Source organism: Plecotus auritus (assembly GCF_963455305.1).
Source record: "Plecotus auritus genome assembly, chromosome: 10".
Taxonomy (NCBI): Eukaryota; Metazoa; Chordata; class Mammalia; order Chiroptera; family Vespertilionidae; genus Plecotus; species Plecotus auritus.
The window spans coordinates 21504097-21531684 of NC_137785.1; the positions used below are offsets into that span (position 1 = coordinate 21504097).

Consider the following 27588-nt stretch of genomic DNA (forward strand, 5'->3'; position numbering starts at 1 on the left):
CTAAATTGTGCTCCCTCTAGATTAATAGATTGAAGCCCTAACCCTAAATGTGATGGCATTTGGAGACAGGGCTTTGGAAGATGATTAGGTTTAGATGAGGCCACAGGTAGGGCCCTCATGATGGGATCAATGTCCTTATATGAAGATATACCAGAGAGCTGTCTCCCTCCCTCTCTCTGCCATGCGAGGACACCGTGAGAAGACCTGCAGTGAGCTCTCTTCTTATAGGTCAGTCAGATAGCTCCCACCAGCCCTGGCCAGTGTTTCTCAATGGCTAGAGCATCGGCCCATGTACCGAAGGGTCGTGGGTTCAATTCCTGGTCAAGAGCATGTAACTGGGTTTTGGGTTCACTCCCCATCCTTGACCAGGGCACATGCGGGAGGCAATCAGTCGATGTGTCTCTCTCTCATGAATGTTTCTCTCTCTCTATGCTCCCCCCGCTCTGCCCTCCCTTCTACTCTCTCTAAAAAGCAATGGAAAAAATATCCACTGGTGAGGATTGATAACAACAAAAAGATAGCTCTCACCAGAACACAATAATGCTGGCACCCTGGTCTCTGATTTCTGGCCTCCACAACTGTGGGAGAATGGATTTCTGTAATTTAAGCCACTCAGTTTGTGGAATTTTGTTATAGCAGCCTGAACTGACTGAGTCAGATGGGAATCACATCTATCTTCCTCACCACTATATCTCAAGTACCTAACACGGAACATGAGCTCAGTAAAATTCCGGTGAGTGAATAAATGAATGAATACATAAATACAGATGTCAAAAATTAGCAAAGTGTAGCAATAGCTACTTATACAGCTCACCTAGAATATTATCCACTGGGAACTTTCCTTTCTGAGCACTGTCATCAAACTTGGAGATTGTCCTCCTGGGAATGGCCACAAAATGCAGATTTGCTCATAACTATGTCAGGGAACAAATAATGAACCTCAGTCCTCTTGTCTATGAAATGGGGATAAACATATTGACCCTAGGACCCATTTTATTCGACAAATACAGAGTACGTAGTACACATCAGACACTGTCCTAAATGCTAGAGATTCAACAGGAAACAAAGCAATGTTTTTGCTCTCATTGAGTTTACGTCCTAGTAAGGGAGACAAATATTTAGAAATTAATAGACCAACATGTAATACAATGTTAGGTGGGGGTAAGAACAATGCAGAAAAATACCAAGATATCTTAGGTAAGGTGTTTGGTACAGTGTCTCTACTATAGTATGTGCTTAATAAATGGTAGCCTTTTATATCACTCTCATTATCCAACTTACGAGTTATCACACAGTATCTAAAGTGATTCTTTTAAAATCTAAGTCAGGTCTTAGCCGCTTTGTCTCAGTTATTAGAAGGGTCCCAGGTTCGATTCCCAGTCAGGGCGCATGCCCGGGTTGCAGGCTCAATCTCCAGTAGGGGGCGTGCAGGAGGCAGCCAATCCATGATTCTCTCTCATCATGGATGTTCTATCTCTCTCTCCCTCTCCCTTCTTCTCTGAAATCAATAAAAAAAATCTAAGTCAGTTCATGTCACTGTGTTCAAACTCTCTCTCTCTCTCTCTCTCTCTCTCTCTATATATATATATATATATATATATATATATATATTTTTTTTTTTTTTTTTTTTTTGAGAGGAAGGGAGGAGAGATGGAAACATCGATGATGAGAATCATTGATCAGATGCCTCCTGCACTCCCCCTACTGGGGATCGAGCCTGCATCGTGGGCATGTGCCCTGACCAGAATCGAACCATGACCTCCTGGGTCATAGGTCAATGCTCAATCACTGAGCCACCCCAGCTGGGCTATGTTCAAACTTTCTTTTTTTTTTTAAAAAAAATAAATCTTTATTGTTGAAAGTATTACATATGTCCCCCCCCTTTCCCCTATGGACCCCCTTAAACTTTCTGATGATATCTCATTACACTTAGAATAAAAGGCAGTCTTCACTATGGTTTCAAGCAGGGTTTCTCAACCTTGGCACTGTTGACATTGGGACCGAATAGTTGCTTGTTGTGGGGCTGTCCTGTGCAATGGAAGATGTTAAGCAGCATTTTTAGACGCTACACACTAGATGCCAGTAGCACCACCCAACTTGTGACAACCAAAAGTGTCTCTATATCTTGTTAGAGGTCCCCTGGGGGACAAAATCTCCCCAGTTGAAAACCACTGGCTTAAAGGCCCCACATGAACTAGCCTTGAATTACTGCTCTCATTTGCCTCCTATTATTCTCTTCCTCACGTACTCTGCTCTGGTCAGAAATGGCCTCCTTGCCTTCCTCTAACCATTATGTATCTGTCTGAGAGCCTTTGCACCTGCTCTTCTCTGTGCCTGGTGCAGACTTCCCTGGGATATCTGTTCAGCTGCTCCCTGCTCAGAGTTGCCATCCCTGACCTCCATAAAGGACATGGACTCCTCCTCCCCGTCATTATTCGGTCTCAACACCACTTGACACTATTTGCATTTGTTTGTCCTTTGAATGTATCTAATCTCCCTCTGCAATGTAAGCTCCATGACAGAGACTTGGATGGTTCTATGTACTGCTATGTCACCATGATCTAGAGGAGTGCATAGTACAAAGTAGTTGGTTAATAGATAGATGTTGAAAGAATGAAAGAAAGCATAAATACATGATTATTAGAAGAATTGCCAGGAAGACACAGGATGGAAAAGGCAGGACACGTGTGAGATAATGAAGAAACCAGCCTGACTGGAATGAAAAGCAGATCCTGAAGTTGGGCTTGGCTGGGTGTGAACAAATTATAGAGATTGTTGAAGCCCAGGTAGGGCACTTCACCCATTACCTATCAGACAGGTCAGAGCCAGAGGAGGTTCATGAGTGGGGGAATGACAGTGCAGGGGAGGAGTCGAAATGAGAAGCCTGAGTCCAACTAGACAACAATGCAGCGGAAACCTGGATCCAATCAGAAAATAACCGTGTTTTGTGGTTGCGTGGCGTGGTTTCCGCCCTGTGCCGTCTCTTTTTGGTTAGAAGTGCTGGGGCAGGTCGATTCTGAGGGAGAGAATGCTGTGATTGAACAATGTTCACGGTGACATCAGAAGTGTGTGGTAACAGGAGTGTCAAGCTTTTGCCATTCCTGTTGAAAGGAGCTAGATCAGATTAACCATCACTGGCAGTGGTTATTAATGAAATGGAAAATAGGGAACTTCTGTAAATCAGAGCTCTCTTGGATTTCTGGGCAGTACTTTAGTCACATTTGACAGGTAGCGTCTTGCACCATTGTATGTTAGAAGCAACCGAGTGTTTGGCTATATGTTGGCATCCTGTCAGTCAGGAACCACCTTTCCTGTGAAAACGACCCACAGAGGCATTATTAAGTCAGCTCTTTGTAGATGAAACTACAGATAATAATAGGGAGGAAGAACTAAGCCACTTTAGGATAATGAGACAATTTAACTACATTTCTGGGAGGTTTCCCTGTCTTTGTGTTATGTTAACCTTAAGTAAACTTAGTTTTTATATAGCAGTGAGGTGTTTTTTTTTTATGTAGTTGCTGAACATGTTTTTACAAGTTCTATCTGAATATACTCAATCTTTGTAAATCAACAACTAATATATATTTTGCCTGTAAAATATATGGTTTAAACTTTTAAAAAAATTTCCACTAACCAAACACATGGAAACATGAGAGAGTGATCAAAAGAATCCAGCCTCAAAAAGCACAAATGTATGATTTTATTTATTTAAAGTAAAAATCAGGCACAACTGACCATTTGTTAGAAGTTAGGCTGGTGATAACCTATGGGTGGGGGTGACTGGAAAGAAGCACAAGGGAGATTTCTGCTGAGCTGATGTTTCTTGGTCTGAGTGCTGGCTGCATGAGTGGATTTACTCTGTGGTGTATACTATCTATAATAATAGAAGCAAAATATGCTAATTAGACCAGACGTCCTTCCAGACGTCCTTCCAAACGAAGCTGCAGTGGCTGGGGCTGAGCCACTTGCATGAATTTTGTGCATCAGGCCTCTAGTGATAAATAAAAATAATGAAGGAAGTTTTCTAGAATGTACATAGAAGACTGACAGTCTCAAAACTATTATTGCCTTAGATAACCATCAGGCAAAATAAATATTAGATGTTGATTTACAAAGATTGAGTATATTCAGATAGAACTTGGTGAATAGGAAAAAAACAAACACTCCCAAATGTGTGCTTTAGAACCTTATGATTCTAATTACACTTCTCCTCTTGTTCATTAAGTGACAGTGGAAACTTTAGATTCTTTGAAACTTTAGTCTTTCATTTGCAAAATGAAAATAAAAAGATGTAGTTACTTTTATAAGAGCCAACTGAAAGAGCTTCAAATGGCCAAAGCTGAAACAATTTGAGCAATAAAATACAGTAGTATTGGATTATAACCCAAAATATAAAATTAATATTCATGAGTCCATAATGATACTTCAATGATTGAATAAATTAATAAACAAGGGAGAAGAGACAAACTTTCCATGCAGAGGAAATCCAAATAATTTATGTAGATACTCCATTCTAAAGGAGGAGACGATAACTCCTCGCTCCTCAAGTGTGAGCCATGCAGAGATTTCCTTCCAACGAGTAAGGTATGGAAGGGGGAGGGAGAGGAGAACTTTACAGTGTAGAAACCTGACAACATCACTTCATCCAGGTGAAGGGCAATGTCCACAGTCATTAATCATGTTGGCAGTATGTACTCTTAACATAATGTGATGGAAATGACACTTTACCTCACCTCTGTGATTTCCTCCCCCAAACACATATCCCCAGTCTACCAGTCTAATAATAAGAAAAACATCCGACAAATCCCAACAAAGGGGCATCCTACAATATACCTGAGCAGTAAGTACTCTTTTACCATCAAAGATATCAAAAACAAGGAAAATTCTGAGAAACTGTCACAGCTAAGAGAAGCCCAAGGAGACATGATTACTAAATGTAATGTGGTATAGTCACATGCTAACAGAAAAAGCATGCTAAGTAGCAAGTACGGAAGTCTGAATCAAATATGGAATTTAGTTAATAACAATGTAGCAATCTTGGTTCATTAATTTTAAGAAATGTAACATACTAATGTAAGATGTTAATAATGGAAAACTGTATGTGGGCATATGGAAACTACTTTTTTTCTGAGAATCTAAAACTGTTGTAAAAAATTAAAAATCTAGCCGAAACTGGTTTGGCTCAGTGGATAGAGCGTCGGCCTGCGGACTGAAGGGTCCCGGATTCGATTCCGGTGAAGGGCATGTACCTTGGTTGCGGGCACATCCCCAGTGGGGGGTGTGCAGGAGGCAGCTGATCGATGTTTCTCTCTCATCGATGTTTCTAACTCTCTATCCCTCTCTCTTCCTCTCTGTAAAAAATCAATAAAATATATTTAAAAAAATTAAAAATCTATTTAAAAAAAAAAAAAAGACTCACTTTACCTTGAAACCACTGGCATGAAATGAAGTACCACATACAATAAGCACCAGGATCGTAAACTTTTGGGACCTAGTTCCCTTATATAGGGCAAAGTTTGTTAGCACATACCTATTCCACCCATTTCCACATCAGCTCTGTGTTGATTGTCATGTGCCCTAAGGGAAATGCACATTTTCATGGGAACTGGATCTCAATAGGATGCTGAATGAAGTAGTCATCTGTGTGTACTCTAGTTTCATTTGCAAATATAAAGTTTGAGAAACCTTTAGTAAGTTAGGTGCATGTAAAAAATGAATGGATAAATGTGGTCATTAAAAAAGGATCTGAATTTTATCTGTTTGTGGCCCATCAGTGCAACATTGCCTGTATTTTGAGAATTTTAATTTATTTTAAAAATTTATTGAATACCTGTTATAAGTCAAGCATTATGACAGCATAGAAAATATAAGACCAAAAATAGTGTTATGCATAAATGATTATATTCTACTAGAAAAATAAGTAAAAAGCAATTTGATCAATAAATACACTACTTTTTGGGTTGAAGAAACAACCAAAAGGCTGAGATGAAGAATAATTAGGCATGAGATTTGGGATGGGGAATGTTGCAGGTGTGTCTGGTGGGAAACAGATTCTGAGTCAGAGTTGGGCATGCAAGGTGCTTATTAAGGAGTGCCCTGGGATATGCACCCGGGGAAGGGAGAAAAGGGAGCAGGGTGGCCAATCCCGTGGGGAGCTCTCAAACTGGAATGATCCTTCTGATTTCTTCCAAGTTGGGCTGAAACAGTCAGACTTTTGTGCTCCTGTATTGACCAGTTATTGCATGTGGGCCACATTTGGGGTCTGTGGCTCTCTAAAAGCTGAGACAATCCCTGAAGGAGCTGACTTCTGAAAGATGTCTGCTGACAGCACTCCTAGCATATGGGGCAAATCCTTCCTTGAAAAGTGTCTGGGTGGTACCTCACAGCGATGTCCACCGTGGGAGACAGAGACATCTACTTTAAATACAATAGTCAGGAAGGTCTCTCTGAGGTGGTGGCATGAGAATGAGCTGGCAAGGCAAAGAAAAGATGAAGTATTATATGTGCACAGGTCCTGAGGTAGGAATGAATTTAGTACTGATACTTCGGATATGAACCACTTGGCACATTCTAGGCACCAAATTACCAAATTAGTTTTCTTTTTCCTTCCTCAAGTCTGTCTTTTCTAGGTTCCTGATAACTAACTTCATGCTTCTTCAAACTGCTGTATGTGTCCAGTGGTGTGCTGGCGTTGTGTTGTACAGGCTCTACAGAGTGAATTGTTGAAATGCAGGAATTTTTGAAGCTGATTATTAAACTACTGAAACCTTAAAAGTTGTCTTAGTTCAAAATGCTATAGGCTGGGCAGCTTCTAAATAACAAATGTATTTCTCACAGTTCTGGTACCAGCACAGTCCACTTCTGGTGAGAGCCCTTCCAGGTTGCTTAATGCCAACTTCTTGTATCCTCAGGGCAGAAAGAAAGAAGACCTCTATGGTCTTCTTAAAGCCACTAATCCCATTTATGAGGCCCCACCCTCATGATCTAATCACCTCCTGACAGTCCCAGTTCCTAATGCCATCACCTCAGGATTAGGGTTTCAACTTATGAATTTTGGGTATTATCACTGCTTCTAGGTCTTTTCAGGGGATAGAACTAGGGAATATGTGATGGTTAGGAGGAAAATAAGTCATGAATTCATATTGATACTTTGAATTCAAATTCAAGATGACAGGACTTTTACTTCTTCAACTTTAGACTTGTACCTCTTTTCCTTTAGGCTGAAAAATCTTGGTCCCCAATGTTGTTAACATTTGCTTTATTTTCTATATACATATGACAGTTCAAAATAATAATATTTACAACAACAATAATATTTTTTGTTGTTGTTAATCCTTACCCGAGGATATTTTTTCCATTGATTTTTAGTGAGAGTAGAAGGGAGGGGGAGAGACAGAGAGAGAAACATTGATGTAAGAGATACACATTGATTGGTTGTCTTCTGCACATGTCCTGACTGAGGTATGTGACCTTGACCAGAATAGACCCCACAACCCTTCAGTCCTTGGGCCAAAGCTCTAACCACTGAGCAAAACATGCCAGGGCTACAACAATAATTTTACTAATAAGACTAATGAATGCAGTTTAAATTTTGCCACTCTTCACATGTTAGCTAATAAATGCAGAATAAATTATAGAAGTAGAAAAATTATTATTTTTGAATCTTGAATGAAATATGAATGGAGGCAATAATCATGTCATTAATGTAGTTTAAATCTCATGTGAAACATCAATGGAGAACATTATATTTAACTAGAGGCCCGGTGCACAAAATTCATGCAATGGGGGGGGGTATCCCTCAGCCCAGCCTGCACCCTCTCCAATCTGGGACTCCTTGGAGGATGTCTGACTGCCGGTTTAGGCCCGATCCTGCAAGGATCAAGCCTAAACCAACAGTCGGACATCCCTCTCACAGTCCAGGACTGCTGGCTCCTAACAACTTGCCTGCCTGCCTGCCTGATTGCCCCTAACTGATTCTGCCTGGCAGCCTGATTACCCCCTAACAGCTCCCCTGCCAGCCTGATTGACACCTAACTGCTCCCCTGCCAGCCTGATCACCCCCAACTGCCTTCCACTGCAGGCCTGGTCCCCCCCAACTGCCCTCCCCTGCAGGCCTGGTTGCCCCCAACTGCCCTCCCCTGCCGGCCATCTTGTGACAATGTGGGGGTGGCCATCTTGTGGTGGCTATCTTGTAATGATGTGGGGCAGCCATTTTGTGGTGGCCATCTTGTGATGACGTGGGGGCAGCCATCTTTTGATGATGTGGGGGCAGCCATATTGTGGTGGCCATCTTGTGACGACATGGGTGCGGCCATCTTGTGACACAAGGGCGTGAGGGTCAATTTGAATATTACCTCTTTATTATATAGGATAGCTGATTGACTGACATCACTAAAGTGGAACATGACTCAGCCTGATATCTCCTGGCATTGTGCAACAGGAGGCACCTAGCGCTGCCTACCAGGCTGCCTTGAGATAAAGAAAGAACCTATATCTAACTAAGCCTCTAGATCTAACTTGACTGGAAATACAGAGGACAGAGGAGCAAGTTGGCAGCACAAGGAAGCCATTTGCCAAATTCAGGATATGGGATAATCTAAAGGACAAATGCCTTAGCATCTTCAACAAATAAGTGGCATGAAAAGGGAGAGAATAGAATTTTATGTAATAAATGAGTCTTAAGAGACACGGAAACCAAATGTGAGGTATAAAACTTGTTTATACCTTGAGTCAAACTAACTATGAGAAGACATTTCTGAAATAAACTGGGACATTTGAATGCCTCCTTGGTATTAGATGACATTAAAGAATTGTTCATCTTGTCAGGTTTATAATGACAATATAGTCAGGCTTAAAAAGTTCTTATTTCTTATTGGTGTATACTGGTGTATACTTACAGATTTATGGATAACATGAAATTAACTGTGGGATTTGCTTTAAAATACAAGAAAAAAAGAAAAAGTGTGTGTGGAGGAAATAGAAGAAATAAAATGTTGATAATTCTTGTAAATGGAAGATGGGTACATAGTCCATTATAGAGTCCTCTGATCTTTTGTGGAAAATAGTTTTTAAAATATTGAAATGGCTCTGGCTCGTGTTTCTCAGTGGTTAAAGTATCAGCCTGCATATTGACAGGTCAAAAGCATGGATTCCTGGTCAAAGGCAGGTATCTGGGTTGCCAGTTTGAACCTCAGCACCAGGGTGCATTCAAGAGGCAACATTATCGATGTGTTTCTCACACATCGATGTTTCTCTCTCTCCTTCTCCCTCCCTCCCTTCCACTCTCTCTAAAAGAATCAATGGACAAAATATGCTTGGGTGAGAACTAACAACAACAAAAAAGTTAAAATGGTGAGGAATGGCAAAAGGGATATGAGAGAGCACTCTAGGTAGAAAATCTGAGTGACCAAAGATGTGGGTAAGGAAGCACGAAAGAAACTTCAGGTATGGTGATGGGTGGCATTCAGGAGACCAGTAGAAGGACAGTGGGAGATACATCTGGAAATGGAGATTAGAATCTGATCATGCAGCCTTTGATACCAGACTTAAGAACTTGAAGTTTAATCTATGGTCAATGAAAACCTCTGAGTCTGTGGAGCAGAGAAAAAAGTAGACTTTGAAAGACCCTTGAGATGCAGAATGAGGCACTGTGGCCCAGGTAGATGGGAGGGGAGGGCAGGCAGCTCAGGGAGGGGGAACAGTGAGTCCAGGAGATCAGTGTAGTGCAAGGTGATGAGAAACATGATGGTGCCTGGACTAGGAGACTTTCATTTAATCAGCTGAACATTTTGTCATTGGACAAGAATTTACTGAGCAGCTCCCCAGAACTGTTTTAGGCACAGGGGATAGACATTAAATTAGACAACCCAATAAAGTCCATGCCCTGTTGGAAATGACCTAGTTGCTTCGCTTTCCTGCTCGTATTCTCCTCCATGGAATGATCACTAAAGGATGGAACTTGAGTGCTCTGTAAAGAAATTATGGCCCTTCGTTCTTAGAATTTTTCTATTTATAACATTCTTCGCTATTATAATGTTTTTTAAAATATCTGTCTTTCCCCTAGACCAGGGTTACTCAACCTCAGCACTATTGCCAATTGGGACGGGATGATTTTTTGTGGTGGAGGCTCCCTTGTACACTGTAGGGTGTTTGGCAATGTCCCTGGCATCTACACCTTAGATGCCAATAACCCTCTCAGAGTTGTGACAACCAAAAATATCTCCGAACATTGCCAAATATTCTGAGGGGCAAAGTCACCCCTGGTTGAGATCCTTGTCTTAGATCAGTGTTTCTCAACCCTGACCACACAATGGAATCACCTAGAGAGCTTTGGAAACTGTTGCCAATACTTGGCTCCATCCAGACAAACCAAACAAGACTCTGAGGGCGGGTTTGGGCACTGGTGATATTTCTGGGACCTAACACAGTGATCCCTGAATGAATGAATAAGTGAATGAATGCATGAACAAATGAATGTGAAAAGAGACAGGAAGAAGTGTCAGAAGTTAAAAGTGGCATTAGGGAAAGCCAGAGCACCACCTTTTCTTATGGTCATGGATACCAACTATTGGATAGACTCTTACTATTTTGTTTCTTTTTGAGGGGGTGGGCATTTAATAGACTTTTAAAAAGTATTCCAAGTATCTGGAAAGACACCCATAGAGGAAATGGGGCTGAGGAATCTTGGCTGAGTCTCTTAAGTTCTGCCCAAAGGGAGTTTTCTGAATACTTAACTCACCTCTTTCTAATGATCTCTTGGCTGAGGATTTGTGAAATTCTGGCCATCTCAGCATATCATCCCCATCGGCACTGATTTCAGGATGTTAGTATTGAGATTCATTTCCAATGTTTCTTAACTGGAATGCTCTCAACAGATGTAATATGAAATTTTGGATAACTATGATGTCATTTTCTGCTACCCCTGAGAATGTATATCCCCAATTTGTTGGCAATCTGATGGCAGGTTGAGTTGAGTTGAGCTGACTTTTAATGTCATAGGTTCAGAAAAGGAGATATACACTGAGTGGCCAGATTATTATGATCTCTGAATGCATAATAATCTGGCCACTCAGTGTATATCCTATATAATAAAAGGCTAATATACAAATTGTCCCCTTGACCAGGAGTTCTATCGGCAGGCAGGCCAGCCAACCACCCATGACCCCTCCTCTGGCCAGGCTGGCCGGACCCCACCCATGCACAAATTCATGCACCAAGCCTCTAATACTGAGTGGCCAGATTATTATGCATTCAGAGATCATAATAATCTGTCCACTCAGTGTAGAACTAGATGTCAAAATCTTGGGATGGAGAGTGTGGGTACTGAATGGAGGTGAGGATTGGGAAAGAAGGTGTTGGAAGGGGAGATGCCATTTAAGAGAATAAGGAATTACAGGAGGAAGTAATTGAGGGCAATTGGTGATGAACTGTGCTTGAGCTGGGGCGGTAGCAGGTGGAGTTCAGGAGAGTCATCAGGAATGGACTGTGGTGTGGGAATCCAGCCATTGTTCAAACCCAGCAGGGCTGCTTGGATTGGTTGCTTACTTTGCAGCAAGGCTAGGAGTGGTTTTGTTGTATACCACTAAGAACAAATCCATTCATTGCATTTCCCCTCTGGAAGAGCAGTTGCAATTAGTTTGTACTGTTTCATGGATGATGGGAGTCCATCCTCTGTGAAGGGAGCTGGCGCCAGTGATGGGGACCCCTCTCCAGCAGAGAGCTGCCATCATTGGTGTCCCCAGTTTGTCTATCTCCTTTCTACCTGCTCAGGTGCTCAAAGAGACAGCGAATCATAACAGTAAAAAACATGCTTTAGAAAGAGCAAATCTGGTTTTTGAGAGCTGATCCTAGAACATCCCATCTGTGAATCTTTGAACAAGTATTTAATATCTTGGCATTTCAGTTGCCTATATTCATTTAGGAATAACAGTAGTATGGGAGAAAGATTCATAAAGGTTATATTCCAGGAAAAAGTATTGATTTCTATTTAAAAATTGACAAGAAAGAACTAGCTAGCTATTTCTTAGGACCTCACTACAACAGTTACTGTCCTTTTAGATTGCCATGGGCAAGGGACATGGGGTGTTGGTTGTACAATTGTCAGGGACTTGCTTTTCCTGAAGTAGGAGCCGAGCCTAGTACAGCCCTCGGAGAAGTCTTAAGTGCGCTAGAGTTTTATATTATCTATCTACCATCTATAATAATAAAAGTGTAATATGCAAATCGACCAAACAGCCGAACAGCAGAACAACCATCCAGATGACCTTCCGGATGAAGCCAGGGCTGTGAGGGCTGAGGCAGCAGCGAGCCTACCGAGTGGCAGCGGTGGCAGGCGCAGTGGGGCCGGGATGAGCAGGAGTGGCAGGCAGGAGTGGCAGACAGCATTGGACTGCTGGTTTCAGCCGGATCCCCACAGGCTATGCTGAGGGACCCCACCAGTGCACAAATCCGTGCACCAGGCCTCTAGTTTTATCATAACTTAATCTACTTTATAGAGAACAGGCAGTGTCAACCTGAGAGTGACAATTCTGATGGATTGCTTCAGTCTTAAATAAGGGAGAGGAAAGTCCCTTTACTCCTTAGTTTTCCACAGATTTCCAGGTAAACAACTTTTGAGCCAGAGGACATGTGCAAATGGGAAAGTATGTCAAGGGTCTTGGGCTCAAAGGCTACAGGGGTGGGGCAGGTCATATTAATGAGGAGTGCTGGCAATGAAAATGTGGGTACAAACAATGGAGCATGAGTTTTGTTCTGACTGAGAGAATGGCCTATGTAAGGGGCAGCCATTGGGATCCTCAGCTTCAGCTCATGGGTTCTTTGTAGGAATGTAGGCCCAGAGTTGGCCCATCTCCTGGTTAATCAAGGAAAATAAATGACCAGGATTTTCAGGTGAAATCACCCCATTTGAAGTATTTAAATTTTTACAAAGTACATAGTGTGGGCCACGAAAAACACATATTCAGACTATATTCTCTTATTAACACATAGTAGGTCCTCAATTTGTATTTGTTCATTCCACTATTAGAAGTGAAATTCCAGTACGAGAAAGGGCCTTGGTACCTCAGAAGATGCCCACCTGCTGTGAAGCTCTGCTTTAAGCTGCTATTGGTTGAAAACTGCGTTCGTTCCCAAAGTGGAGACTTAGAGGCATTTAGGGACAGGGTCTGGAAAGAGGGGATCACTGGCAGAAAGCAGAGCCTATGTCCTTGGCTAGTTCATCATTGTAGTTAGAACAGCTGTGATGACCTTCTGAGATACAAACTGAACTAAAGCCCTTCTGATTGCAGGAACTAGAAGTAACCAATGAAAGAATGTTTAAAAAGTTAAATAAAAACCTAATAAATACCTGGGTAGCAACTGCCATGTACATGGCCCTGTTACTTTAATATATCAAATCATTGCATTCTGTAACAACCATACGAGGCAGATCGTAGTATCACTCTACTTTATAGATGAAGAAACTGAGATACGGAGACGTTTACTGATTGTCCAAAGTCACACAACTGGTAAGTGGCAGAGTCAGGATTTGAACTCAGGTGTCTTGGCTCCAGAATCCAGGCTCTCACCATTTCTTTCTACTGCATTTTAATGAGGATAATTTTATGGTTTTGAGGACTATGTGGAACATGCAAAATTGGTTTATGTAATATTAGCTTAAAAATTAGTTGTCAAAGAACAGTGTATAGAAAAAGAATAAAAGAAAAACATGAAAATTATGAAAGTTATACTAGATTGGTGAGCTTATGGATAATTTCTTCTTCTGTTTATCTCATTTCTGATCATACAGTTTATTTTTTTTCTTATATGATGTTTTAATAATGACTAGACCATTTATAGGTTTGTATTCCCTTCCCACCCCCCTTCATCTCTTTTTCTGAATGTAGCTTCCAGCTTGTGTCCAAAATTGCACATACAATCTTATTTTTGCAGGTTGGGTGTGTTTCATTCAAGGGGCATAGCCCTGAAGAACTCCTGAGATCTAATTATTCACAACTCACCTAATTAAAGATTTGAACCAGCAAATGAGGAGACATATTTCTGTTCAACAGCTAATACAGCATCCTGATGTGGCAACAGCATAAATCCACTTAAAATTAACCCACCAGCTTTGAAATTATACAATTATTAAGTCTTTTGAATTAAAGTGATTTACATTGTTTCCATTTTGCACATAATTTTGAATGAATCACTAATTTAAATTCACTCCAATCTTGCACGAATGGGACTCTAGTCCTAGTTGCTTATTCCAAATTGACGGATTTCCAGGCCACCAGAGATAGAATAGGATCTCAAAAGGCATAGCTTAAAACCAACCCCAACATTTCCCCTATCAGGGTAGGCATCTGACTCAGCAATTTGCTGAACACTTACTTTGAGTCAGGTACTTTCAACACCAGTGAACTAGGACTCTCTCTCTGTTCTTAAGGAACTCACATTTCAGTGCCCTCTTAAGTGCCTATTTAGTCAACACATACCTTTTATTGACCACCTTCTATGCTAAGCCTTGTGCTCAGGAAGAAGTGAATAGTTCATGCCTGAAATGTTTATATCTCAAACACTGCCTGGGTTCCAACCTCTGCCATGTCCCAACCAAATGACTTAATCCTCTGGTGTCTCAGTTTCCTCCTCTTAGGGTGGTTCGGAAGATTCCATGAGTTGATATGTGTGAGGCTGGCTGGAAGCTGGTGAGCATTCAGTTGGTATTAGGCATGATTATTTTCAGAGGCTACTACATATTGAGTAACTCTGATGAAACACTTTGCCTTTTCACAGAGGCGCCAGCCTTGTTTTTGGATTTCTGGAATGCACAAGGGTTATCCTATCGGGCAGGGAGTGGCTCCCCAGCCACATACTTTTCCAAGGCCCTCTGACCCTGCACAAACTCACAGCCTTGTGACACCAGGGCTAACACAGCCTTATCTCTAACACTGTAAATCAGAAATCATGTCTGGGTTAGAGCCACTGTACTGATAACAGCCACACGTGACATGTTGGACTTTGTGCCAAAAATACCCTTTGTCTTGTTGACTTTCAAGCTCAGCAAAGGAGGGAGATACTATTATAACCCCACTTCCCATATGAGGAAGTAGAGGTTCCAAAGGGCTATATATAACATTTCCCAAGGCTCAGACATGGGAGAGGCATAATCAAGGAGTTTGAAACTTAATCCAGATGTTTAGCTAACTGTTCTTTGAGACAAAATCCCCATCTACCAATATTGTGCATGTAAAGGCTTGAAAATCAGGAACGATGGCATAGTTTTGTTTTTTAGAAAAACACAAACCTATATGATAATTACTTGAAACAGGCACTGTTAAGCACATCAAAATATTAACTGATGTAGGTACCATTATTAAGCTCATTTTACAGATGAGGAAGTTGAGGCATGGAAAGGTAAAATAACCTGACCAAGGTTGCACAGGTAGGGATGGGGGGTCAAGCTCACACTCAGGCCTCTATGCTATCCTTCCTCATAAATAAGTACAAGCAAATAGAGCAGATGGCCTCCTGTCAACTTTGGCTTTATTAATTCATTTTCAAATAAAAAAACAAATCCAGAAGAAACCAAGATGGCGGCATAGGTAAACACCTGAACTTGCTGCCACTTCAAAACTACAACTAAAAGACAAAATGGATATCATCCAGAACCACAGAAAGGCTGGCTGAGTGGAAATTCTACAACTAGAAGGAAAGAGAAAAGCACACTGAGACTCAGAGGAAGTGTGGAGGTACAGAAGTGAAGTGCAGAGGTACGGAGGGCCATGTGCAGAAAGGGGCTGGCAACTGAGTACGCTGTTGTCTTTTTCAATCGGGAGGGGACACAAGCTCCCCACTGCTCTGAACTCCAGTTCCAGGCGAGACTCTGGGGACCCAGACTCATACCAGGAGAAACTGGACTGTCTGGCATCGGGCCGGAACATGAAGGTGGCTTTCTCTCAGAGGTGCTTGCAGTGATCATTGTTCCTGCATGGTGCCGCAAGAGACAGACACCCGGGGGCCTCTTCGGGGCAGGGCTGGCAGTCAGCCATTGCTGTTTGCTCTGCCCAGGTGATTCCCTGAGACCCCTTCCCACCCAGTTTATAACCCTACCCAAGCTATGTGCAGAGGCTTTTGCATATGAATGGCCTGGCCCTTTGCAATCTAAAACCTAACATACTGCAGCTGGGTCAGAGAGCCCCAGAGCCTCCAAAAGAAGGCCCAAGGCTTAACAGCAGCTTGCATTGCTTCACAGCTGGGCCTCATCTTGCCAAAGTCACACTTATAATAATTGTCAGAGCTGAAGCAACCAACTCAGACGTTGCATCATCTGTGGTGTGACACACTATATTATTCTTCCTCTGCTTAAGCCACCATTACATCTAAAACTCCCTCATCCTGGCACCTCCAAACCCCAAACAAAGAGGAGGAATCTGCAGATCTCTCTGTAGCTCTGCTGGGTAGCCTCAGGCAGTGGCTGACTTTGCACCTCCTTGGAGATCCAAGAGCAAGTGGTCAGAGTGAGACCATCCAGATTACAACTCTTCAGATCCATAAGATACACACACTCAGGGAGCAGACTCAGTGAGTGCCAAAGCCCCACTGAAGCAAGTCTTGCCCCATAAGGGTGTCTCCAGCACAGAAGTTCTCCCATCGTAGACACAACTGATCTTCATAGCCAATTAGCCTGGAGGTCAATTCCTCCCAGTGATACCAACAACAATCAAGGCTTAACTACAACAAGACTGTGCACACAGCCCACAAAGGGGTGCACCAAGAGTGTCCACCTCAGGAAATTAGGGAGGCTGAGCCACTGGGCCTATAGAACACCTAGCACACAAAGCCATTCTATCAACACAGGGAAGCAGCCAAAATGGGGAGACAAAGAAACAGGCCATAAATGACAGAAATGGAGGAAAGCAAACTACAGCATATAGAGTTCAAAACCACGGTTATAAGGTTACTCAAGAATCTTCTAGAAACCTCTGATAAATTTAGTGAGACCCTCAGGATATGAAAAAGGACTAACTAGAAATTAAGCATACACTGACTGAAATAAAGAGTAATATACAGAGATCCAACAGCAGACTAGAGGATCTCAAGAATCAAGTCAAGGATTTGAAATACGAAGAAGCAAAAAATACCCAACTGGAAAAGCAAAAAGAAAAAAGAACCCAAAAATATGAAGATAGTGTAAGGAGCTTCTGGGACAACCTCAAGCATACCAACATCTGAATTATGGGGTTGCCAGAAGAAGAGAGAGAGCAAGATATTGAAAACCTATATGAAGAAATAATGACAGAAAACTTCCCCTACCTGGTGAAAGAAATAGACTTACAAGTCCAAGAAGTTCAGAGAACCCCAAACAAAAGGAATCCAAAGAGGACCACACCAAGACACATCATAATTAAAATGCCAAGAGCAAAAGACAAAGAGAGAATATTAAAAGCAGCAAGAGAAAAAGTTAGTTACCTACAAGGGAGTACCCATATGACTGTCAGCTGATTTCTCAACAGAAACTATGCAGGCCAGATGGGAGTGGCAAGAAATATTCAAAGCAATAAATAGCAAGAACCTACAACCAAGATTACTCTACCCAGCAAAGCTATCATTTAGAATTGAAGGTCAGATAAAGAGCTTCACAGATAAGAAAAAGCTAAAGGAGTGAATACGCCAAACCAGTATTATATGAAATGCTGAAAGGTATTCTTTAGGAAGAGGAAGAAGAAGGAAAAGGTAAAGATAAAAATTATGAACAACAAATACATATCTATCAACAAGTGAATCTAAAAATCAAGTGAATAAAAAATCTGATGAACAGAATAAACTGGTGAAAATAATAGAATCAGGGGCATAGAAAGGGAGTGGACTGACAATTCTCAGGGGGAAGGGAGTGTGGGGGGTGCGGGAAGAGACTGGACAAAAATCTTACACCTATGGATGAGGACAGTGCAGGGGGGGAGTAAAGGCAGAGGGTGGGGTGGGAACCGGGTGAAGGGGAGCTATGGCCGGGGGGAGGGAGGGGAGAGGAACAACTGTAATAATCTGAACAATAATGATTTAGTTTTTTAAAAATCCAGATTTAGTAAAGAGAGGTTTTATTCCCTCCTAAGTTCTTTTGCCACCAGCTACTTCTGGCCATCCCCCCATCAACTTTTCTCCTACCCCAAATTCTCCTTCATTTCCCTTTTTAGATACAGAAAAAAAAAAATCGTCTGTTTTGGCTTCTCTGCCCATTTCCCACTTAGATGAAGAAAATTCCTCAAGACCCACTCAGTCCAGTGGTGTGTTTCCTTATTAAATATTTTCTCCGGAGCCACTTTGTCTTGTTTTGACCTCTTGCAGGTGGCGATTCTGGGATTGGTCATGCTCTGTCCAAGTATCTGGACCAGCTGGGCTTCACTGTGTTTGCTGGAGTTCTGAATGAAAATGGATCAGGAGCAGAGGAATTGAGAAGAACCTGCTCCAAGCGCTTCTCTGTGCTCCAGATGGATGTCACCGACTCGCAGCAGATAAAAGATGCCTACAGCAAAGTGGTGCAGAAGGTGCAGAACAGAGGTACTGTCTTCAGCCACCCATGCCCTGCATTGCCCTCCACCTTCTTGCAAATGCCCAACACGGGTTCCAGCCTCTAATTACTGCTGCCCTCTAGTCCATTCTGGCTGCTGACCGCATCTGAAGACACCTCTACAGAGCACCTGCCACGTGCAGGGGCCTCTCGTAGACATGAGTACATTAGGAATGAGTCAGGCCTGGTCTGTCTTCACAGTATTTACAGAATTCTTTATCCTGGTTCCTCCAACATCTGCTCAGTCACTCTCTCATCAATCACCACCTTCCACCCCTTCATCATTTCTCTCCTTACACCAATATTAACATGTATTAGATTTTAAAAAAGCTTCGTAATCACGGTCCTTCCTTTGCCACTGCCTTTTCTTGTTCCCTTCCTTCATGGCCAAGCTCTTTGGAACCCTGCTGCCCTGGTCGGACCAAGCTAATGAGCATTATCCTAAACTCCAAGCTCTTAACTACTCTGCGGTGTTTAAATGTGGCGATCACCCTCCCCTGCTTTGGTGTCACCAGACCCCTATTGCCCTCGTAGTTCACTGATCATTCTTTCTGCTTCTCTCTGAGCCTTTTCTTCTACCCCTTAACCCTGTCCATAAATGTGAATGTTACTGAGGATCTGTCCCAAACTCCCCACTCCACATTTTTTGGGCTATACTGTTCTTTCCTTATACCAGGAATTTGCACCAGGGAGTGTTTTGAAAATATCCAAGTTTGGTCCCAGGATGGGCTACATGTTGGGGGCCCAGTGCAAAATGAAAATTATGTGGGGCCCTTTTAGTTTAAAAAACGATTAAGACTTTAAATGGTCCCAGAAGGGAATTCAATCAAGCCTGAAGCCCTTCTGAAGCACTGGTCTAACACTCGGATACCCACCCAGCCTGGGAAACCCTCCCCCAACCAACCACATCAGTATCTACCTACAATAACTCAGCTAATCCTTCAGCCACGAGGCTGGCAATGTTGCTATCCTTTTACTGGGAATGTCAGCTGTAAAGAAGATCCTAGGTGGGGTCCTTTTAAAGCTCCCAGGTGATGCTAATATTCTGCCTGAGTTGAGAAACACTGAGATTTAAGCAACTGTGATTTAAGTAACCTCCAATCTGTATTACCAACCTAGTCCTCTTTTCAATGTCCACAACTACATGTATATAAAATTACCTAGCAGACATCCCAACTTGATTCGTCAAAATCTGACCTCTGCTGCCAATCTACAAATCAGTTTACCCTCTGCACCCCTTGGCTCAGGTGTTAGCACTGCCACATTCAAGCCAGCAATCTGGGGTGTCCCTTAAACCTGCGGCTACCTATAATCCCTGCATCCTATTGGTCTGGAGCCCTGTCAATTATACCCCCTAGATTTTTATCGTCCCAGACCTTCCTACCATCTCCAGGCAGCTATGGCTTAATGAAGGCCCTCATCTCCCACCTGGGCTCCCACAATGACCCCCTTTACCTTTCCCATTACTTTCCAAATGGAGAGTAATCTTTATAATGCGCAATCTTACAATGTCATCTATTCCCTAAAAACCCCTTGACATACAAGGTTTTCATGTCTTGGGTCCCTCCCATGAGCCAGCTCTGTGGTAGGTGTTTTGCTATGTCTCATTCCATAGTTCAGTGGTTCTCTAAATAAAACCTAAATACCTTAACAAGTACTTGAAGGCCTTTCAGGATAGTGGCCCCTGCCAAACTCTTAATTCTGAATGGTTTCCAGAATAGAATTTGCTAGTTTGTATCTTTGCATATTCTGCTTCCTCTTGCCAAAATTCTCTTCTGGCCTCCACTTCCTTTCTCTAAGGCTCTTGCCTTTATCCAACTGCAGACTCTACTCCCACAGAAGTCCTGGATCAAACAACATCTCTTGCACGACCTTCCTGATAATCCAGGCTACATCATTCACTTCCTCTTCTGGACACTTACTCATTATCCTTTGCAGACATTCGTATCACTGCATTATTATAAATATCTGTCCATCTGCCATTCCTCACCACTACGTTCCTTGAGAACCAGACCATGTTTTCATTAGGATTCTTTGAGATGCAAGTGACATAACCCAATTAAAGTTGCTGAAGCAGCCCTGACTGGTTTTGCTCAGTGGATAGAGCAACAGCCTGCGGACTGAAGGGTCCTAGGTTTGATTCCAGTCAAGGGCACATGCCTGAGCTGCGGGCTCGATCCCCAGTAGGGGGCGTGCAGGAGGTAGCCAATCAATGATTCTCTCTCATCGTTGATGTTTCTATCTCTCCCTCTCCCTTCCTCTCTGAAATCAATAAAAATATTTTTAAAAATTGCAGAAGCATAAAGGGAATGTATTTGCTTATGTGATTGAGAAGACCAGTTGGCTTCAGGCATGTCTGGATCCGGGAACTTAAGCAATGTCATCAGGACCCAGTCTCTATTTCTCAGCTCTGCTTTCTCCTGTCAAATGTTAATATAGGGCTTTCTATGGAAGCCTCAAACACTCCCTGCTTATATTCTCTTTACAGCACAAAGAGAGTAATGTTATCTGTCTCATTTGATATTTGAAGTAATCTATAATAATAAAAGTGTAATATGCTAATTAGACCAGACAGCCGAACAACCTTTGGGACAACCTTCCAGACAAAGCCAGGGCTGCGAGGGCCGAGCCCCTTGCACGAATTTTGTGCATCAGGCCTCTAGTAGTTATTACAAAGAGAGCACTTAGAAGAGTCCCTTACATGAGGAAAGCATTCAGTTAGGGCTCTTAGTTTCCATTCATTCAGTATTAAGGACAGTCCCAGTCATATAGTAAATATTCAATAAACATCTAAGAAATGAGAGGGTGAGAGAAAAATAGATTGTTGGTTATCAGGAATCAATTTTCAGCAAGTTTTGCAATGTGCTATCATTTTATAGAAAGGTACCTTTTCCTACCCTGGTCTTTTGCTATCTTACCAGGTTGAGCTTGTTCCTCTCATGAGTCTGATTTCATGATGTCTTATTCAAGGAGATATTTGATACAGATCCCTCTAGTGAGACCAGAGGAGCAGTACTGACCATATTGAACAATGAAGTAGGGAGAAATACCATCCCAGTGTCCAGGGATGAAGGGATGTGGTGAGTGCGTTTTACAAGGTATGAGCCCCTGGTATTTGGGAGCCAGCATTCTAGAGGGCAATCCTCTTCTGAGACAGAACTACCAATACACCATTGCCTGCTCTCCTCAAGGTTTCTCTCAGCTTCAGCCTCTCAAATCAAAGAGAACGAGGAGCAGTGAAACAGGGGAGTTTAAAATCAGAAAGAAGGATGTTTGCTAAAGAACCCTCGGGAACCTGTAGATAAACCAGAAAACTGCTGCTCCTGGGTGAGGGCCAGCAGCTGTGCTGTGCCCCTACACAACATATTATTAACTTAGTGTTAGCATATGGTTAATTATTAATGAATATTAGTTATTTTAAAGCCCTATAGGTATAGGGGCATAATGGCCGGTTTAGAATTCTATGACAGGAGTTGCCAAACTATGGCTCTACCTGTTTTTTTTTTTTGTTGTTGTTGTTTTATTTAGAAATAATTGTAGATTCACAGGAAGTTGCAAAAAAAATGTACAGGGAGATATTAAGCACCATCTGCCAAGCCTCTCTCAGTATCAACATCTTGCATAAATACAGTACAATAGCAAAATTAGGAAATTGGCATTAATATTACCCATAGAGTTTATTCAGATTTCATATGTGCAAGTGTGTGTGTGTGTGTGTGTGTGTGTGTGTGTGTGTGTAGCTCTGCAATATCATAATGTGTAGGCTTGTGCTAAAATCACCACAATCAAGATACAGAACTGTTTCATCATACCAGGTTCTCTTGTGCTACCCTTTTAGAGCCACATTCTCATCCTTAATCCCTGACAATAACTCATCTGTTTTCTATCTCTTTAACTTTGTCATTTAAAGTCTATTATGTAGCTCTGCCATCTATTTTTGTATAGCCTGTGAGCTAAGGATTTTTTTTTACATTTTTAAATAGTTAAAAGAAATCGGAAGAATTTTTTCGACACATAAATTATATGGAATTCAAATGTCAATGTCTATACATCAAGTTTTATTGGCACCCATCCATGCCCACTCATTTACATATAATCTGATTGCTCTCACATGATAATGGAAGAGTTGAGACAGTAGGACCTGCAACACTAAAATATTTACTATCTAGCCTTCTATATAAAAAGTTTGCCGAGCCCTGTTCAAGGGCATTCTCAAGCTGAGTCTGCATGTTGACTGGTTAGAGGTGTGCAACAGGCTGAGTGAATTAAAACCCTAACCGAGTGAGGATGCTAGTGGAGGCATCCTCATCACCCCTCACCATCCTAATAGCTGTTGAGCTCTTACTACATGCCAGGCACCCTCTCTCTGGATTTTCCTCACGTCGTGATGTGTGAAACGTCACCAACTCAGGTATGCAAGACATGTAACTTTATTTTCTACAACTCAACTCAACTTCTATTTTGAGCAATCTTTCTGACACGTGGCAAAAAGCATTTCTGTCATTTTCAACTTCATCTCACTTCCCTGGGGTAGTAGCACCTACATTCCTAGGGATGGACATTTCATCTTGGATTGTCAATGCTTCATGTTGGCCCCTGTGGAGATGTCCAAGGCTCCATCCAGTCCTCACGTACCTACTTCCTAGATGCTAGGGTTGGTGCCTCCTGCCATTTCTGCACTCTGCCAGCGCTGAGGCTCATTTGTCTCCTATACATAACGCAGGTTCTCTCACTTGAGTGTGCTGCAGGGTCACCTGGAAGGCAGGTTGTATCAGGTGCTGAGATTCAACAATTTCTGATCCAGCAGGTCTGAGGTGGGGTTCCAGATTGGCATTTCTAACAAATGCCCAGTTGATAAGATGCTGCTGATTCTGGACCACACTTTGAGAACCACTGTTCTAAATCATGCTAAGGCTCAGGAAACTCAGAGATTCTGCTTCAGGTCCATCAAGCTAAACATATGTTAGGTCCTGCCACCTCTTTTTCTCTCAGATAAAGAGGACCCAGGTCACTCACCTCTGCTTCAGATCCCTCATCCCCCAAAACAGCTGGAATTTTTCTGTTACCTCTCTCTTACTATTTATGGCAATGGTTCCCAAGCTTGTGTATTGGAATCACCTGGGAAAAATTTTAAACTACTGTTTCGAAGGTCTCCTCTCTCCCCCATCCAAGAGTCCTGTTCTAGTTGGTTGGGATGTGGCCTGGGCATTGGGGTTTTAAAAAGCCTCCCAGGTGAGCCAAATGTTCAGTCAAGGTTGAAAACCACTAGTTGTGGACAGTGCTTCTCCAAGTGTGGTCCAGGCCAGAATCAGCGTTGCCTGGGAACTTGTTGGAAATGCATATTCTCAGGTCTCCAGACATCCCAAATCAGATTCTCTGGAGGGGGGGACCAGCAATATGTTTGAATAAGCCCTTCTAGTGATTCTTTTCTTCTTCTTCTTTTTTCTTTGTGTGTGTGTGTTGTTAATCCTCACTGGAGGATATTTTCTCCATTGATTTTTATTTTTTATATTTTAAAATATATTTTTATTGATTTTTTACAGAGAGGAAGGGAGAGGAATAGAGAGTTAGAAACATCGATGAGAGAGAAACATCGATCAGCTGCCTCCTGCACACTCCCCACTGGGTATGTGCCCGCAACCAAGGTACATGCCCTTGACCGAAATCAAACCTGGGACCCTTGAGTCCATAGGCCGACGCTCTATCCACTGAGCCAAACCAGTTAGGGCTCCATTGATTTTTAGAGAGAGTGCAAGGGATGGGGAGAGATAGAGAGAGAAACATCAATGTGAGAGAGACACATCGATTGGCTGCCTCCCATACTAGCCCCAGGTTGGAGCCAGGGATTGAGCCTGCAACCACGGTACATGCCCTTGACCAGAATCGAACCTAAGACCCTTCAGTCTGAGGGCTGATGCTCTATCCACTAAGCCAGTGGTCGGCAAACTGTGGCTCGCAAACCACATGTGGCTCTTTGGCCCCTTGAGTGTGGCTCTTCCACAAAATACCACGGCCTGGGCGAGTCTATTTTGAAGAAGTTTAAGTTTAAAAAATTTGGCTCTCAAAAGAAATTTCAATTGTTGTACTGTTGATATTTGGCTCTGAATGAGTTTGCCAACCACTGCACTAAGCCAAACCGGCTAGGGCCTTCTGGTGATTCTTATCAAGGGGATCAGGCTGGTTGGGGAAAAGAATAGGACTCAGGATCTTTGCAGTCTTCTTAGCTCTTGGCACTTGTTCTCTAATTTCCCTGTTTCCTGGGATTAGGAGATCTTCTTGTCTAAGGAAAAGGACAGACAGGCTCTTATGTCATCCTGCATTGTCCTAAAGGTACCATACTGTCTCTACACATTCCTTGGAAGGAGAAGCATGAGGTAGACTCTTATCAAGCTGCATGGATGATGGAAAGTGCTCTGAAGCAAAAGAAAATACCTCCAAAACTATTGCTTGATATTTCACAAATTTACTCCCCACATAACCCTTCAGGTCAGGTGGTTGTAGGTATTCAAAGAGACTGAGTTTGGAGAGTGTACGTGATCTGTCCTTAATCTCAAAGAGGCCCTTTTGACTCTAGAACTTAATGTGTTAAAAATTGTCCTGCTCTCTAGTCTGGCCCAATCTCAATGCTGTTCCTTTCTGTTCTCAGGACTGTGGGCTGTGGTCAACAATGCGGGGATCCTTGGCTTACCCGCTGATGGGGAGCTCATTCCTATGATCCACTACAAGCGATGCATGGAAGTGAACTTCTTCGGGGCTGTGGAAGTCACGAAGGCATTTCTGCCTCTTCTTAGGAAATCCAAGGGGAGGCTGGTGAACATCAGCAGCATGGCAGGTGAGTTGGCCTTTCCCCACAAGGTTGTGCAGTGCCCATCATTGCAAGACGTGCATTCTTTGTGGGCTGAACAAGAAAGCAGGACATGCTTATGCAGGGCTGGATCATGATTAGTCAAATTGTATGTTTACTGTTGATCTTAAAACAATGAAACCTTTATCTCCTTTAAAACCTTTTTATGTACAAACTCTAACATACCTTCTAACTCATCTATTCGTTACTGGGAATTGAGGGTTGTTGCATATTTTCACATTGGCACAAGCCAATGAACAAGCTTCCTAGACCTGAACAGAATATTCTGCATACAGTTAAAGTCAGCATTACAGGTAACCTGCTTTCAGTCCTCCCTGAACTCTGCATACTCTTTTGTTCCCTATAAGATGAGTAGGCAGATGGCTTCATTCTGTTGGCACTTCAGAGTCCCCTTTCTCAGTTGGCTGCCTACTAGTGTTTTCCATAAGATCATTCTCTTCATTTTGCAATCTTCACGACTGGGTCAGAGTAAGACATTTGATGATTCATTTCTCTCCATATCCAAGAACAGGTAGTCAACAACTTGAATCGAGAGTTTAATAATCTCCCTTTCATAAACAATGCCCTGTGTGTGATATCACATAAGTGTGATAAAAAATGTTATCTAGGAGTGCTTGGAAAGTCTGGGCAGAGTGAGCCTCAGTATGGAAGCCCATGCTGGATATTAAGGTCAGTCCCCGCAGTTGTTTTATTTATTTATTTTTTGGAGGGAGGGATGGGAATAGAAGGCAGGGAGAAAGCATAGATGCACCATCAACCAAAGTATATTACTTTACTACTGTTGCTATGACAGACAACCACAAATTTAATGGCTAACTAATACAAATTTCTCTTACAGTTCTGAAGGCGAGAGGTCTCACTGGGCTAGAATCAAGGTGTCAGCAGGGCTGCATTCCTTCCTGAGTCTCTAAGAGAGAATCAATTACATTGACTTTTCTAGCTTCTAGAAGCCTCCTGTATTCCTTGGCTCATGGCCCCTTCCTCCATCTTCCAGTTACTCCTTGACTCTGACACTCCCACTTCAGTCTTATAAGGATTGGGGCAGGGAAGAAATATTGCTTCTTTAAATTCTTTTCTAGGAGATGCACAGAAAAGTCAACCACATTATGAATACACTAGAGGCCCGGTGCATGAAATTCATGCACAGGCGGGGGTGTCCCTCAGTCCAGCCTGCACCCTCTCATAATCTGGAACCCCTGTGGGATCGAGCCTAAATCAGCAGTCGGACATCCCTCTCACAACCCAGGACCGCTGGCTCCTAACCGCTTGCCTGCCTACCTGTCTTACCGCCCCTAACCACTTGCCTGCCTGCCTGATCACACCTAACTGCCTCTGCCTCAGCCCCCACTGCCGCGGCTTCATCCAGAAGAACGTCCGGAATGATGTTCAGAAGGTTGTTCAGCTGTCTGGTCTAATTAGCACATTACACTTTTATTATTATAGATCCTTCTCTCCCACATTTCCCATTCCTACAGGAAGGACCTTGAAACAGAAAGAGAGAGATGTCATGTAACTATACAGTTAGAATCAGTTTCAAAAGGGAGAGGAAGCCAGCCAAGCAAAGTGGAGGTAAACTGTCCAGGTTGTGAACCTATCTTTACCACAGACACCTGAGTGACCTAGGACAAAGTCCTGAACATCTGAGCTGCAGCTTCCTCATTTTACCAAGGGGCTAATAATTACTTCTTTTTGGGGTTATGGTGAGATGAGATAATATGACAAGTGTTTAAGCATCAGCCATACCTGGCATGTAGTGAGTTAGAGACTCAAAAGCCATCCACCATGACAATGGGGAAGAGGCTGGCTATATGTGCATCTGTGGCTTTTTATCCTGCCAACTGCTGCATCACCACCCCTGATTGTGACGATGAGTTGCTGTACGTCCTGCTGTTCCCTGTCACTTACTACTTTTAGATTTGACCATACAGTCTCTGGTAGAATTTTATCTCTTATAATCATGTTTACCATCCTTACCACAGAAATACAATAGCTCTTTAACCCAAATCCTTGCAAAGCAGCTGGCTAAATATTTAACCAAGGAAGAAAGGAATTGGGAGGTAATTGTTAGGCTGGTGTACAAAGGGCACTTGAAAAATCTTTATGTTTGAGAGGTTTAAAAGCTTTTTCTGGCCCTAGCCAGTTTGGCTCGGTGGATGAAGCCTCGGCCTGTGGACTGACG

At 42.6% G+C, this 27588-nt stretch overlaps 1 protein-coding gene across 1 annotated transcript in view; it reads left to right on the forward strand.

Annotated features, from left to right (window-relative positions):
• Positions 1 to 27588, forward strand: part of HSD17B2 (hydroxysteroid 17-beta dehydrogenase 2) — a 58872-nt gene that overhangs the window by 19817 nt on the left and 11467 nt on the right. Inside the window, exons 2-3 of the mRNA XM_080646058.1 lie at positions 18322 to 18534; positions 25191 to 25376. Coding sequence (XP_080502184.1) covers positions 18322 to 18534; positions 25191 to 25376 — 399 coding nt within the window. The remainder of the gene's footprint in view (positions 1 to 18321; positions 18535 to 25190; positions 25377 to 27588) is intronic.